This window comes from Ascaphus truei, chromosome 3, assembly GCF_040206685.1.
Source record: "Ascaphus truei isolate aAscTru1 chromosome 3, aAscTru1.hap1, whole genome shotgun sequence".
Lineage (NCBI taxonomy): Eukaryota > Metazoa > Chordata > Amphibia > Anura > Ascaphidae > Ascaphus > Ascaphus truei.
Window position 1 is genome coordinate 200530455 of NC_134485.1, and position 17663 is coordinate 200548117.

General features: G+C 41.9%; 1 protein-coding gene across 1 annotated transcript in view; it reads left to right on the forward strand.

Moving 5' to 3' along the window:
* CALN1 (calneuron 1) overlaps positions 1-17663 on the forward strand; it is a 695584-nt gene that overhangs the window by 271431 nt on the left and 406490 nt on the right. The window contains exon 4 of the mRNA XM_075589949.1: positions 16257-16369. Within this exon, the coding sequence (XP_075446064.1) occupies positions 16257-16369 (113 nt within the window). The remainder of the gene's footprint in view (positions 1-16256; positions 16370-17663) is intronic.

The following is a 17663-nucleotide window of genomic DNA, read 5'->3' on the forward strand; positions in this document are numbered from 1 at the left end:
GATCTGTTAAATGATAATGATTAGGATTTAATAGGCTGCAATGCTTCGCGTGTCTACCAGATGGCATAAATTCATGAATTGTAATGCAGTTTATATATATATACTGTGCAGTATTGCAGCCAGCGGGAATAAAATGCTTCAATCCCTGCTTGGAAAATAACTCAATGTACTCGGGCAGAAAACAGTCACAAACCTCAATACACCCGGGTATACCCGAATTCGTGGGACTAGCCAAGCTCGAATAAAGTGTGTCGCCAGTGTATAGTATCTCCTCAATCCGCACCAGGGGGGGGGACCTTACCTCCGACCCTAGAAGAATTGTCGCGGAATTTAAAAATTTCTATGAAGTTCTCTATGACGGAGATAAGGTCAGCCACACACAGAAAATAGGAGAAAAAACCCAGAAGTTCCTAAAAGAGGCACGCCTTCCCAAATTGAGCAGGGCAGAAGGGGAGGCATTACAGGTCGACTTTACATTCGAAGAATTATCAGAGGTTATAAAGGCCCTTAAACCAGCCAAAGCTCCGGGACCAGATGGTTTTTCAAATTTATATTACAAAAAATTTCTTAAAATACTAGCGCCACAGCTTCTAAAATTATTTAACGAAATTCTAGCAGGAGGCTCCTTTCCATCCCAGATGCTCCAGGCCTCAATCTCCCTGATCCACAAGCCAGGTAAGGACCCGGTAGACTGTAAGAGCTATCGGCCCATATCCCTGATTAATTCCGATGTGAAAATATTTTCTAAACTACTAGCTAACAGGGTGGGCATTGTCCTGCCAGGGCTAATCCACCCGGATCAGGTGGGATTTATTGGAGGAAGGCAGGCGGCAGACAACACAAGACGGATCATAGATTTGATCGATCTGGCCAATAAAAAGAATATCCCGTCTATGCTGTTGAGTCTGGATGCTGAGAAGGCCTTCGATAGGATCGATTGGTCCTATCTGAGGGCAGTACTAGGAGCATTCGGTTTCGAGGGACACCTCCTAGAAGCCATCTTAGCCCTGTATAAAGGCCCCACAGCTAGGGTGCGCCACCAGGGCTTCCCATCGGAGCAATTTAACATCTGTAGCGGGACGCGACAGGGGTGCCCCCTGTCCCCTCTGCTGTTTGCATTATGTATAGAACCCCTGGCGGCTCATATTCGCCTAAGCCCAGATATAACAGGGATAGACGTAGGGGAACAATCCCATAAAGTGGCATTATACGCTGATGATGTGATCCTGACCCTATCAAGGCCGCTCACTTCCCTGCCCAATGTCTTTGAGATTCTGGGTGCGTTCAGCCTCATCTCCGGGTTCAAAATTAACCAGACAAAATCTGAAGCCCTAAATATTAGTCTCCCACGTCCAATGGAGAAACTAATCGAACTAAATTTCAATTTTAAATGGCAGGCCTCCTCTATCAAATACCTAGGTATCCAAATTACTAAGACATACGACTCATTATACAAAGCAAACTACCCCAAATTATTCCAAGCTCTAAGAGAGGATCTGCGAGTGTGGGCGGGGTTTGGAATTTCTTGGTTTGGACGAATTCATAGCATTAAGATGAATCTCCTGCCAAGGGTGCTTTACCTGTTCCAGGCCCTACCAATACCATTGGTGCGGGCAGACATCCTCGCCTTACAGTCAAAGATCATGAAATTCATTTGGCACAAGAAGAGTCCACGAATTGCTAAGAGCATACTGACTAGACCCACGAGTAGAGGGGGACTGGCGGTACCTTGCTTGTTGGCATATTACAAAGCAGCAAGATTGGGTCAGATTGTCCAGTGGCACCTTGACCCGTCCCTGCGGAGGTGGGTGGCGCTGGAGAAAACCTGCTGTGCTCCAGTTGAGTTGCAAAACTTAATTTGGCTGCCAAAACGATGCGATAACACAGCGGGGATGTTGTTACGGACCATGGTGAACTCTCTGGCGGTGTGGAGGAGTTCCAAATTCAAACATAAGTTAACGACGAAACACTCCTTAATGACCCCGCTCTTCGATAACCCAGATTTCGCCCCGGGGATGGCCGGAGAGCTGCACTTTAAAATTTGGATACAGTCGGGATATAAGCGGTTAATGAATCTGAAGGGGCCTCAGTATATTAAAACATTCGAACACGTCAAATCAGAAAAAGGCCTTCCAAACACTGAATTATTCCGCTACCTTCAGATAAGAGCATTCTATAACAAATTTCCAATTAGACCAGCTAGGACCAATTTTGAGCAGCTGTGTTCCAGAGCAATGGACACACGGGGACTTACCTCTAGATTATACCAGGAAGTGATCTGTCCAGTTAGACCAGACGCTGACAAACTGAACTACATGACTAGATGGGAGACAGGTCTAGGGGAGACTTTAGAGGACAAAGACTGGGAGTGGATCTTACAGGCGGCGACCAAAAGCTCCATCTGCTCAACGCTAAAAGAGAACGCATATAAAGTCATGATGCGCTGGTATCACACCCCATTACGTCTGTCTAAATTCGTCGGCGGGTATTCCCCGCTCTGCCCAAAACAGTGCGGGGAATCAGCAGACCTAGTCCACATGCTGTGGTCCTGCCCGAAGGTACTCCCGATTTGGGAGAGCATTAGAGCTTGGGCACAAAGTATCCTCGATCCTGGACAGTGGCTGTTCTTACTGGGCAGGCGGGCCCGGGGGCTGCCAAAATCGGCACACAAATTGGTGGCACATATGGCCACAGCCACTAGGTGCGAGATCGCAGCAGTGTGGATACAGCAAGATCCACCAGTCATCCCCAAAATCCGAAACAGATTATGGCAAGTTTGCCAGATGGAACAGTTGACTAGCTGGGTCAACGACTCTGGCCGAAATTTCTTAAAAGTGTGGGAGCCATGGCTTACCCAATCCGACATCCCCGGGGTAGATGCCAGCACAATTTTGCAATAATAAGTACAAGTGCGTTCTCTGGTGACGGAGCGGAACATACTATAACATAGGCACGTAACAGGTAGGATCCCCTCGACTATTAAAACCAGAACCAAGAGGAGGAGTCGTCAGGTGTCTCAAAGAAGGGCGCAGCACGGACCGAAAGCAGACCTTCCACTACCGAAGAACACGGTGGCAGTCCATTCCCTCTCCCCCTACCCCCCCCCCCTCCTTCTCCCTCCTTGTTGTTTTTTCCCTCTGTTGTCCAGTCTTTGGTCAGGTGAGTCAGGTTTGTCTAGTCTTGTGAGTGCATGTTGTAAGTCTCTTACTGCTTCTGAATGATTTTACCCTTGTTTGTGAGAGCGAAAAGGGTAAACCTCGGGGGGTTTCAAATTGTTTTATTATGGGATGTGGCATAATGTACCTGTTGTGAAACCCAATAAAAATCTTGAAGTTGAAAAAAAAAAAAGACTAACATAAACATATTAATAAAAACAAAAAGAATAATATGTAGTAGAAATGTCCTAGAAAAAACATTAAATATGAAAAACAATATGAAAAAAGTGAATATGATGAAAAAAAAACAAAATGAGAACATCTATACCTGAAAAACTATTAAGAAAAAAAAAGAGATTATATATTATATAATAATGTGACATGGAATGCAATAGGGACCACTAAGTATCCACACACACTTTTAGTTGTGCTACAAACTCTCACATTTCCACACCCACCCACACCATTTATATCCACTCCCACTCCACACACACCTTGTGTAAAGCACTGTATATACTGTGGGCTCTCCATTCATTTTTATTCACACTGATACACATACACACTCTTTCTTCACTTGCTTTCACAGTAACCTTTTGACACCTCTAGCCATTAAACACATCCACACCGGGGGAAGGAACAGCACAGATAACATTCCAAGAGACACTGTTTTTAAGTATACCTTTTGCTTCATTCATTGTAACATCGCCGGAAGAAGAGATCAGTGTATCTCGAAAGCTCGCACAAATAAAAGCATTTCGTTAGCCACAGAACGGTATTATCTATTTATTTTTTGATTATTGAAGCTCGGCTAACACGGTACTTGTTACCTCTACATGTATATATATATATATATATATATATATATATATATATATATATATATATATATATATATTGTGACAGAAACCAGGGATGGGAATAAATTCATAATCCATATATAGGGCTCAGAATACTGAATAGTTTCTATCCTGTTTAGGCTGAAAAGTGCAGCCTCAGAATGCATGCACTCCATCCCACAGTTTGGCAAGTGCTGGAACTGAGAGATGAGGGATCCAGACCAGAGTTTGTCTGCTGCCTGATTTCTGTCACCTGTCCTGCTAGTTAGAAATCATGTATTTAAGGCTGATTTCCTGGTTCCTCTTCCCTCTCCCCAAGAGCCTGGAGGCAGAAAGGCTGCTGGAAGCAGAGAGGGGTAACGCCTCTCCCCAAACAGGTTAAATCATTCTGTTCCTTTTTTCTAAAACTGCAAAGTTCCTTATTTTGTTGTTGGAAGTGGATAAGCCGCTCCAATCCCAGTCAGGGAAAAACCTTAGTTAAGTTATTGCTCAGGTGAGCAGGGTTTCGTTTGCTTATGTATTATTTTGTATTCCATGTGGCAGTCTCGGTGCCTGGGACTGAATAAACCAGGCAGTAGCCTGTTTAAATGAACAGCACATTACGCCTCGTCATTTAACCTACCCTAAAAGACTGTGTTCTAACAGTCCCGGACGGACGTCGGAGCCCCAGGAGAAAGCTGTTTGTCACATACTGTATGGTGGAGAATGCGGGCAGAACACTAAAAAGACTGCGGGTAAAAAAACTTTAAAAAAAAAAAAAGTTTTTTTTTCCCAAACAAGATGGAAGACGTCGTGAATGCGTTGGTACGCAATGTCGCTGCCCAGAAAGGTACGAATGCAGCCCTGCTAGAGGCGAATGCAGCCCAGCAAAAAGCGAATGCAACCCAGCAACAGCTGCTAATAGCCCAGCAAGAGATTAATGCAAACCAGCAACAGGCGAATGCAAACCAGCAAGAGACAAACCGCTTGGTGAGAGAGGAGCAACAACGGTTCGCCCTGGGCTTACAGCAGGAACTTGAGGTCCTGAGAGAGGCTATCATTAAGACTCCACTGGTAGAGGCAGGCCCAGTCCCGAAAATGACCAGGGCAAGCCACAACCTTCAGAAGATGGGGCCCTCGGATGATGTTGAAACCTATCTTCTCACTTTTGAACGCACGGCACAGAGAGAGGGATGGCCAGAAGCTGAGTGGGCCAGTCTAATCGCACCCTTCTTAAGCGGCGAACCCCAGAAGGCTTACTTTGATCTAGAGCCAGCCGAAGCTAACGTCTATACAAAATTGAAGTTTGAGATCCTCGCCCGCCTCGGCGTAACCACGGCTGTTTGCGCCCAAAGGTTCCACGCATGGTCCTTCACGTTGGATAAAGCCACCCGATCCCAGATGTATGACCTCATCCACCTTGCTCGGAAGTGGCTACAACCCGAGATCAACTCAGCAAGCCACATCGTGGAACGGTTGGTCATGGACCAGTTCTTGAGGAAACTTCCCTCTGCCCTACGCCATTGGGTCAGTCTGAGTGACCCCCACAATGCAGACGAGCTGGTGGCCCTCGTAGAAAGGTACAATGCAGCAGAAGAGCACCTGCAACCCACAGTCATGGAGCATCCCCACTACCCCAGGTTCCAGGACTCTTCCAGAGACGGTAAAAGGGTACCAGGGTTAAGGGGGGCTGAAGAGCGACAACCGCCTACACACAGCACCCGCAACAGTGGCTCGCATACTAAAGGCAACAGCCAACATGGAGAGCCGAAAAAGGGCTCTAAGTGGGACACAGACTATGTACCTAAATGTGTAAATTGTTATGACAGTTTGACCACTAAATACTGAACCAATGCAATGCAACAGCGTTGAACCTTATTCGTTGTGGTCTCAATGTATGGGCCCTAGCCCAGAGGACCCCTTGAATAACCATCTCTGGGCATCTGTAAAGGTAAATGGTAAGAGGGTTCTGGCACTACTTGACTCTGGAAGTATGGTTACACTAGTGTCCGAATACCTGTTGCCTATTGGGAAAAAACAGGTAAACAGTTCACAAAGAGTGGCAATTTGTTGTATACATGGGGATAATCACGAATATTCCACTGTTGACGCTCTTATTGAAACAGGGTTTGGTTCTTTAGATTTCAAAGTGGGTATAGTACCCAAACTGGCACATGATGTGTTAATAGGGACCGACTTTCCCCATTTTCTAAAAATGTGGTCCTCCTCTCAGAATAGCGCCCAGAGTTCAATAGCGGACCATAAAGAAGTAAAAGAAGAAACAAATCCTTTCCCTTTTTCAGAAATGGAGGTTGACGAGGGCCCAAATAAAAAGGGGAAAGAGGAAGAGTGCTGTAAAATCCCCTTTCCCATGGCCACCTTGGTAGGGAATACCCCAAATCAAAATGTTGAACAGGCGCTTACCACCCAAGAACAGGATAAGACCTTCGCTGACCTAGAGGTCAGTCCTGGGAGTTTTAAGAAGGCCCAGTGGGAAGACCCCACATTTGCGGAAGCAAGGGGGAATATATGGGACCAGAATAGTACTCCGGGCCAACCAGATAGGTCACTTGCCTACCCCTACTTCGAGGTAGAGAATGACCTAGTATATCGGGTTGATAAAAGGAAATCCATTATAACTAAACAATTGTTGGTAGCACGGACATTCCGCAATGTAGTATTACACCTCGCACATAGTCACCCATTGGGGGGACACCTAGGGGTGGAAAAGACAAAAGAAAAGGTTCTCTGAAGCTTCTATTGGCCTGGGGTTCTGGCAGAAATGACAAATTATTGCTCCTCATGCCCAGAATGTCAGATCACCGCCCCGTTCAAAGCGTATCGTAGCCCATTGGTACCCCTTCCCATAATAGATGTACCATTTGACCGGATTGCTATGGATCTAGTAGGACCCCTAATAAAGTCTGCTAGGGGACATCAGCATATACTGGTAATATTAGATTATGCCACCCGATATCTGGAGGCAATTCCCCTACGTAGCACCTCTGCTAAAAACATAGCAAAAGAGTTAATAGTCCTGTTTACCCGGGTCGGAATTCCTAAAGAGATCTTACCTGACCAGGGAACACCATTTATGTCCCAAGTAACAAAAGAGTTATGTAAACTCCTAAAAATCAAGCATCTCAAAACCTCAGTCTATCATCCACAAACAGAGGGTTTAGTGGAACGATTCAATAAAACCTTAAAAAGCATGTTACGCCGGGCGGTCGATAAGGATGGGAAAAACTGGGATTGTTTGTTACCCTACCTATTATTTGCCATTAGGGAGGTTCCCCAATCATCCACAGGCTTCTCCCCATTTGAACAATTGTATGGCCGACACCCAAGGGGCTTACTGGATATAGCCAAAGAAACTTGGGAACACGAGGTTACCCCATACAGAAGTGTAATAGAGCATGTTGCCCAGATGCAGGACCGCATAGCTGCAGTCCTACCTATAGTGAGGGAACACATGGAAAAAGCTCAAGAGGCACAGAGGAATACGTATAATAAGGGTGCTAGGGTCAGAATTTTTTTTCCAGGCGATAGGGTGCTAGTTCTGGTTCCCACCGTAGAGAGTAAATTCCTTGCTAAGTGGCATGGGCCATATGAGATCTTGGAAAGCGTGGGAGAAGTAAATTACAAGGCGAGACAGCCAGGTAGGAGGAAACCTGAGCAAATTTACCATGTAAACCTACTTAAGCCCTGGAAAGATAGAGAGGTCTTGTTAACCCTAGTACCCCCAGGTCCGTCAGAGAATCGAGAAACTGACCCAGAGGTTAGCATAGCTGAAACCCTGTCCGTTCATCAGAAAAGAGAGGTCCAGAATTTAGTGAGAAGGAACAAAGAATTCTTCCCTACACAGCCAGGTAGAACTAGCGTAATTGAACATGACCTAGTCTCTGAACCGGGGGTCCGAGTTAACCTTAAATCGTACCGAATCCCAGAGGCCAAAAGAGAGGCTATACGTTTAGAGGTTAAAAAATGCTAAAAAAAGGTGTAATTGAGGAATCCCAAAGTGGGTGGAACAGCCCTATAGTTTTGGTCCCAAAGCCAGACGGTACAACAAGGTTTTGCAATGACTACCGTAAACTAAACGCTGTGTCAAAATGTGATACTTATCCTATGCCCAGGGTTGATGAACTGGTAGAGAGACTGGGCAGAGCCCGATATCTCACGACCCTAGACCTAACAAAAGGGTACTGGCAGGTTCCCCTCACAGAAAGGGCAAAAGAAAAGACAGCCTTCTCAACCCCAGACGGCCTCTTTCAGTATAGGGTCCTGCCTTTTGGCTTACATGGAGCTCCCGCCACATTCCAAAGAATGATGGATAAAATTTTAAAACCCCATGCTCGGTATGCTGCCGCCTACCTGGATGATGTGGTAATCCATAGTGAATATTGGCAATCTCACCTTCCAAAGGTCCAAGCTGTGCTTGACGCAGTTCGGTCTGCTGGACTAACTGCTAACCCCGCTAAATGCACTATTGGTCTGGAGGAGGCCAAGTATCTGGGGTATTCTATTGGCAGAGGTTTACTAAAACCCCAAACACTCAAAGTAAAGGCGATACAAAATTGGCCAAGGCCAGTTACAAAAAAACAATTAAGGACCTTTTTGGGATTTATTGGCTACTATAGAAGGTTTATTCCCAATTTTGCAACTAAGGCAACCCCACTAACCGACCTCACAAAAGCAAGAGGGCCGCTAATGGTAAAGGGGTCCCCCGAAACCGAACAGGCCTTTAGAAGCCTGAAAGAAGCTCTCTGTGCCCCAACCAGTGTTGGTCACACCTGACTTCTCTGAACAGTTTTTAGTCCAAACCGACGCATCTGAGGTAGGGCTGGGGGCTGTACTCTCCCAGGAGTATCAAGGTGAGGAGCACCCCATCCTTTATTTAAGTAGGAAACTAAATCCCCAAGAGATAAATTACTCCATAGTCGACAAAGAGTGTCTCGCAATAAAGTGGGCTGTAGAGACGCTCAAATACTACCTGTTGGGGAGAAAATTCCGGTTGGTCACAGATCATGCACCCCTCACCTGGATGTGTCAAAAGAGAGAGAAGAATGCTAGAGTAACCAGGTGGTTCCTAAGTCTACAACCCTTTAAATTTTCTGTGGAACACAGGTCAGGACACAAACATGGCAATGCTGATGGGTTGTCAAGGATGCACTTCCTAATATTCATGGTCGCTCATCCCTCGAGGTCTGAGCTGGGGGGGAGGATATGTGACAGAAACAAGGGGATGGTAATAAATTCCATATATAGGGCTCCCAGGATACTGAATAATTTCTATCCTGTTTAGGCTGAAATGTGCAGCCTCAGAATGCATGCACTCCATCCCACAGTTTGGCAAGTGCTGGAACTGAGGGATGAGGGATCCAGACCAGAGTTTGTCTGCTGCCTGATTTCTGTCACCTGTCCTGCTAGTTAGAAATCAGGTATTTAAGGCTGATTTCCTGGTTCCTCTTCCCTCTCCCCAAGAGCCTGGAGGCAGAAAGACTGCTGGAAGCAGAGAGGGGAAACGCCTCTCCCCAAACAGGTTAAATCATTCTGTTCCTTTTTTCTAAAACTGCAAAGTTCCTTATTTTGTTGTTGGAAGTGGATAAGCCGCTCCAATCCCAGTCAGGGAAAACCCTTAGTTAAGTTATTGCTCAGGTGAGCAGGGTTTCGTTTGCTTATGTATTATTTTGTATTCCGTGTGGCAGTCTCAGTGCCTGGGACTGAATAAACCAGGCAGTAGCCTGTTTAAAGGAACAGCACATTACGCCTCGTCATTTAACCTACCCTAAAAGACCTTGTTTTAACAGTCCCGGACGGACGCCGGAGCCCCAGGAGTAAGCCGTTTGTCACAATATATATAAAATAAAATAAACCATGTATATGGAAAAGTAAAACAAAAAAACACGAAAGTAAATGATAATAATGAAAAAAACAAAAAAAGGGGGAAATGTGATAACAAAGATTATGAATATAATTAACTATGAAATAGAAATAATGAATATTTGTTATATAAAAAATAATCAAACATATAAAAATATAATATAACATATATATAAATGCATGATAATAACTTGAAAAAATATAATAATAAGATTTAAACATAGTAACAACATACACAGACAAAAAAGTTCCTCCTTGAATGCACTCAGAAAGGTAAATCAGAGTGATATGGTTAGTAAAATTAAAAACCTTTTAATCACAAATATATAGTAAAACCATGTTTGTATAGAGGGGGATGGTAAAAGTAGTCCAAGACCAATCCCTACTGACAGATCAAATAAATCTTCCTAAATGAATATACGGAAGATAGTGTAAATGACAATACACCACCTTAGTGTGGGCTCGAGGACTGCAATAATCACCAAAATAGCTTCAGAATTGGAAAACTGTCCTGTCTACAGAGATCCTATTGTCAAAAAATCAACAGACCTGAATACTGTATATAGGCTGTTGATACTGGATCTGAAGGAGTGGTAGATAGACAGTCAACTGGGTCAAATGATATAGACCTAAAAGATATCGATGGACCACATTAAGTATAGATGTATGTCAGCTCCAGAACAGGGTGAAGTCAACAAAAATGTGAGGAAAATACAACATAGAGTAAATACAAAACCACATACAAAACCAGTAGCTACGTGGCTTGATAATATTGAGCTCTGCGGAGGGCAAGCACAAAGTGTGCTCTGCTAGTGCCCTGAGGCACGGTTCTGTGACCGTATCCAGTTATAGCCTCAGAAATATATAAGACAATTAACGCAGAGATCACTGAATGGAGTGTCCCAGATTAAAAACCACTGACTCTAATGGTAATCAACACACTAGTCATAGTTGAAAATCAGTGCATGGAGTGTTGTCCACACTAGATCGTTCACAGTGTGATGTCGCCATAAGTATATGTATTACCCCTGAATGGGCTAGCGGCATGGGCCCCTACTTAGTGGTGGCTATATCAGTAGTGTCCTATAGTCCCACATAGATAGTACAGTGCTTTGGTAATCTCCAGTCAGGAAATAGTGCTATAATATGTTCAGCAGCGAGGTGCAGTTACCTCGAACAATTGCATCTGACTGGCTAATTAAATATTATACTTCGCTTGGGGCGCACTGTGAGTGTCCATTCCTCATCTCTCGATCACGAAATTAAGGGGAGGAGGCAGGGTGCCGAGATGGGGGATATCAGGGTACTGAGTCAGCAGCTGTAACCGCAGAGATACCATCCCGCTTCTAGGAGGCGTCCATTCAGCCACCTGGTGACCGGAACGTAGTGACGTCATCACACAGTACCCTGATATCCCCCATTCAGGGGTAATACATATACTTATGGCGACATCACACTGTGAATGATCTAGTGTGGACAACACTCCATGCACTGATTTTCAACTATGACTAGTGTGTTGATTACCATTAGAGTCAGTGTTTTTTAATCTGGGACACTCCATTCAGTGATCTCTGCGTTAATTGTTTTATATATTTCTGAGGCTATAACTGGATATGGTCACAGAACCGTGCCTCAGGGCACTAGCAGAGCACACTTTGTGCTTGCCCTCCGCAGAGCTCAATATTATCAAGCCACGTAGCTACTGGTTTTGTATGTGGTTTTGTATTTACTCTATGTTGTATTTTCCTCACATTTTTGTTGACTTCACCCTGTTCTGGAGCTGACATACATCTATACTTAATGTGGTCCATCGATATCTTTTAGGTCTATATCATTTGACCCAGTTGACTGTCTATCTACCACTCCTTCAGATCCAGTATCAACAGCCTATATATTCAGGTCTGTTGATTTTTTGACAATAGGATCTCTGTAGACAGGACAGGTTTTCAATTCTGAAGCTATTTTGGTGATTATTGCAGTCCTCGAGCCCACACTAAGGTGGTGTATTGTCATTTACACTATCTTCCATATATTCATTTAGGAAGATTTATTTGGTCTGTCAGTAGGGATTGGTCTTGGACTACTTTTACCATCCCCCTCTATACAAACATGGTTTTACTATATATTTGTGATTAAAAGGTTTTTAATTTTACTAACCATATCACTCTGATTTACCTTTCTGAGTGCATTCAAGGAGTAACTTTTTTTGTCTGTGTATGTTGTTACTATAGTATCTATCCTCTATTGCACCAGATTTTGGTTTTACTTCATCTACATATTATTTATACTTTTGCTGATGCGGGAGCCTCCCTTTCCCCTTCCCCTTCCCTTCTTCCCCAATCCTTGATTTGAAGATTTAAACATAGTAATAAAGGATAAATACCGAACATAACTAAATTGAAATAGAATTTAGAAATCATACAGAGAATAGCTATAAGTAATGAGGTATACGTCATGAGCACTCCAAAGGGGGCTCAGTCATGCAAAAAATGCTTAAGCTTCCAATCAATGTTGAGACCCCCAGGATGGAGAGTGCCCATGGTATATATCCAAAACATCTCTTGTTTATTTAATCTATTTTCTCTGTCTCCTCCTCTTGGATGAGGTGGTATGTGTTCGATACAAGAAAAAGAAAAATTAGTTATGCCTCCCTTGGGACATAAAGAGAAGTGACGGGACACTGGATGGGCAAGATCCTTGTTTTTAATAAGTCGTACATGTTCTACTATTCTGCATCTTAAGGCTCTAATTGTGCGACCTATATAACGTAGACCACAACCACACTGTATGATATAAATAACATAGGTAGTATAGCAGTTCAAAAAACTCTTAATACGATATTTATTCTTATTATTAGAATGGGTCAGAAATTTAATTGGTTGGGCATAACTGCACATAGAACATCTGACACAAGAGAAAAATCCTGTAGGGATACCTCCAATGGGAGGTTTCCTAGAACTGGAATCAAATAAGCTAGGAGATAGATGAGACGCAAGTGTCTTGGCCTTTCTATAAACAAATTTAGGACCTGTTTGAGTAAGTTGACAGATATCTTTGTCAAGTGACAATGTATGCCAATGTTTGAGAACTATATCTCTAATCGAACTAGATTGTTTATTATAAGTAGTAATAAACAATGGACTTATGTTATCCTCATTCAAGTATGTTCTTTTGTTATTAGATTTATATTTCTTTTTAACAAGGTCTTTTCTATCAAGACCATCTGCGTGATTAAAGGCATCTTGAATAACAGTCTTATTATAACCTCTAGCAGAGAATCTCTCTGACATTTCTTTAGACTGCGAGATAAACATATCATCAGAACATAGTCTTTTTAACCGCACAAATTGAGCTTTGGGGATACGTTTGACAAGGGAGGGGGGATGACAGCTAGTAGCGCATAAGAGGGAGTTCCTGTAATGTTCCTTTCTATAAATATCTGTTTGGATTCTCATCCCACCATCAATATATAGTATCAAATCTAAATAGTTCACGTGATGAATGTTGTTCTCATAAGTGAATTAAATATTAAAACTGTTAATATTAAGTGAATGAATAAAAGAAGAAAGTGATAAATGATCCCCATCCCACACCGTTATCAGGTCATCAATGTACTGTACCTCTTATAGTATATAATGTGATTACGAAAAGAATTAGTGTTGTGATAAATATATTGTGCTTCCCAAAAACCCATAAATAAATTAGCATATGAGGGTGCAAAACTCGTGCCCATAGCTGTGCCTAATTTTTTGTAAATAATAATGTGTATCAAACAAAAAATAATTGAGTGAGTAAAAATTGAATAGAATCTAGAAGAAAAGTGCAATGCAAAATGGAAAGATCAGATAAATCCAAAAAAGGTTCAACTGCCGCTAACCCATGCTTGTGCTCAATAATAGAATATAGTGAGGTCACATCTAGTGTTACCCACCTATAATTCTTGTTCCAGGTTAGATCTTGCAAACTAACAATGAGATCTGCTGTATCTTTGATGAATGATGGTAGTCGACAAACCAAAGGCTGTAAAAAGCTGTCCACATACCGCGGTAAACCATCTCCCAAAGTTCCAATACTCTCAACTATGGGCCGACCAGGAGGATCGACCAGCGACTTATGGATCTTCGGGAGATGGTGGAATAGCAGAATAACGGGATGTGGACAGCTCAAGAAATCTATTTCTTTGCTATTGATAACCGTACAGAATTTTAAATGGTAAAATCAAACGTGTTATTTATAAGGTCTCCATCTATATTACCAGAAACTACTTAGCCCTGTTTAAGATTGACTAACGTCATACATATCCAAATTAGAATAGTGGTTACAAGTTAAGACAAGAGTACATTGATTTTAATGGGGAACATTGATCTTAATGGGGGAAGGGTGAGACAATATCAACACCGTTCAGTTGACACATCGGAACAGAAGCCTAAGGAGCAGAGGGAGAGCCCACCGGATCATAAAAAATGTCCAAGGTCACAATCAGTATTGAGGCCCTGGGGAACCATAGTTTTTAACGTAAAGATCCAGTAGGCCTCCCTCTCATCCAGTTTCCTAATTCGATTGCCTCCTCTAACATGTATAGGGATATATTCAATTCCACACATTTTCAAGAATCGATTGTCTCCTCTAGTACACTGGGTACAGTGTAATGGAACCGGATGTATAGTATCTTTCTTTTTAATAAGCCTCACATGTTCCATCACCCGTACCCTCAAGTTCCTTGTAGTCCTATCAACATACTGTTTATTACATCTGCAGATAAGGAGGTATATGACATAAGAAGATTTACAGTTAATAAAGCTCTTTATCTGAAAAATCTCCTTGGTAACTGTTCTTGTGAATGTCTTAGATGGAAGTATAAAGTTACACATTTTGCATGAACCACATATATACGACCCCTTAGTTACTTGTTTAACCTTATTAGTATCTGATGTGAACGTTTGATCACCATCTATTATGTAGGATATATATTTGATTAATTATGTCTTATATATTATGTCCACAATATTATGTCCTTCTCTACCTGTATAGGTATAAAAAAAGAATATCAATTATGTGTTTCAGGATGCATAGCTGTGATAGACATCCTTCGGAATTTATTTGCAATGTACTGGTATACATGTTTTCCAGCAAGGGTGCAATTTACAATACAATGCATCCTTTTTACTAATTCTATGTATACATTAAATTAACATTGGATAGATTTTACTGTTAGATATTTCTGTTGGATTTTAGACTTAATCTGAATTGGGTTATTGATGTTTAATTCAACTATACAATGAATACATCTGTAGATATGCATGTGTTCTGTACAGAATATATGCATAATACATCTACAGGTGTATATTGTGTTTTTTTCTTGTATATCTTTTGTTATGGTTAGATTAAATAGATTAAATATGTTTTTCTTTTTTTCTTACTACATGTTTCTGTTAATATATCTTTAGGGATTGTGTTCATAGTCATGTTTTTTTTACATTTTGGTGTTATGTTCCCTGTCAGTAACTGCCGGGTGACTGACGTCACGCCACTTAATTTATTGGGATGACAATGTGCGCATCAATAAAGTTTTCCCCTTTGAATGGCCAGTAAAGCTCTTTTGCTTTAAGGTTGTTCACTCATGTAGACTGGGGAACACGTGTGCAGTCTAAATAAAGTTATTTTAATTGATGCACACAGTTCAACCTATGAGAGGCTCCACACGAAGGAGCTAGTAGCGGATTGGTTGAAGTTCCATGAGGTCACTCACTGGCGAGAACGGGACCGGTATTTAGGTGCTGGGTTTGTAGAACAGCAGCATACACCTTGATAAAGGGCACACGGACCCAAACGTGTAGGTGTGGTGCTGCTGGTCATGTCTGGGGATCGTCTGTTTGATCCTGTCATAGAATAAAGAAATTCTTCACTTTTAACCCCTGAGCCTCCTCCTGGTTTGTTGGCAGTGCGCTGCCTAATTTTTCATCCTTCTTAACTTTAAGAAAGCCAGTTGTTTTTATTTAAAAAAAAATTCGCCCACTGCATGGGCCCTTTTTAAAGGTTCTGTATAGCTGCGTCACAGCAGTCATGCTCTGGTGGATTACTGGTTCAGGTACAGAATATAAATAATACAAATCAATGTAATAAAGGAGGTTACTTGTTTCATTATTTGGAATACTGGAGGCAAACATTGATTCTGAACAAAAGGTCTTAGAATTTATTGGGGCATTACGATTCAGGTCCTTATTTACTAAGCGGTGCTGTGTCATAAGACACTTTATTGGCCTGAAAGACACTTTGCAGCCCATTTTAGAGAGACGTCCGTAAGGTGTTTTATGCTGCCAGTATAGCACTGTTTAGTAAATATATGGGCCTTCATGTCTAGCATCTGTTACGATCATTTTCTTTCTTTCTTTTTTCTATTTTGTAGGAGATGGTCAGGTTGACTTTGACGAATTTATGACAATTCTTGGTCCTAAGCTGGTCTCAATGGAAGGTCGAGATGGGTTTCTTGGAAATACAATAGACAGTATATTTTGGCAGGTAAGAAGCTTTGTCTTTCTATATTTGCCGCTTTTTATTTCATTTAAACTCATTGAAATATTTATATGTTTCTGAATATGAAATGAAGAATACATGAAGGCGTTTTGGCTTACAGTATGTGCAGTCAGAGACACGTCAGTGTGATTAATGTCTGCTGAGTTTATTACTATGAGCTTTATTTAAATGTGATTTTCAGTTAAATTGTTGGTCTCCGCTTTTCAACATTTCATTTTTCTTACTTCAGAATATTGCATAAAGTGATCATTGATATGTATTGCCTATATTTATTGTTATTCCGTGATCGTTTTTTCTCTTCTCACATTCAAATAAAATAAACATTTTAGTAAAGGACTTCCAAGAACATGATACAGTATGCTCTTTTTTAAAAAATATTATTATTCAAGTTTGCTGAAGTGAAGAGCTGGATACAATGTTTCTTGTGAATTTGAGTTACACATTTCTATTTATATGTTTGGTGCTGATTTTTAGAATTTTTGTATTCTCTTTATATGAGTGTGGTTTTCTGGGACAAAGGTGTGTTCCATACACAGAGCTGTCAAGAGTCCGCCACTCTGAAGAGTGAGAAGGAGCATCACATACATGCGTGACATTTGCGAGACCTCTTCTAAACTCTAGAGCAGGGAATCCCGCATTTCCAGGGTTGAGATCTGTGACAAGGGATGATGGTGATGGGGCCTGCTCATGGCATGTGGGACGGGGTTTTGATGTGTGGGGACGGGTTTAGTACTTTGTCTCAGAGTATATCAGCATACTATGGATCTATGGTAGATCCACATAGATTTCATAGATCCCTATGAAATAGATGTGAGGAGTAGTAGTATTGTTTGGCTGTAGTAAGAGCAGAGTTAAAACAAGAGAGGAAAAATATGTAGTGTCAAAAATGTGCATGAGTGTGAGATTTCCTCCATGCAGTAGGTGTTCAGAGAAGTGAGAGCAAGTGCGGAGGAAGTGAGTTTGTGAATGTAGTCAAGGTCGTGGATTAGAGGCATGTGTGACAAAGTCAAGAAGAAGTCTATAGATTTGGTTAGGGGTAAAGGATAGAGTTGTAAGATTGTCAGGTTTAGAGGAAGAAGAGAGAGAATAGATGTTACTTTAGGGTAGAACTAGAGGAGAGGTCAATGAAGCAAAGATCTCGAGAGTAGCATGAACAATAGGTAGGAGGAAGGTGCTAGGATTGAGGGGTGGTAAAGGATATATCATGATAATCAGAGCTGAAGGAGGGAGATAGAGACATAATAAATAAATAGTTTTCAGTAAAAAAGAACTCTTAATA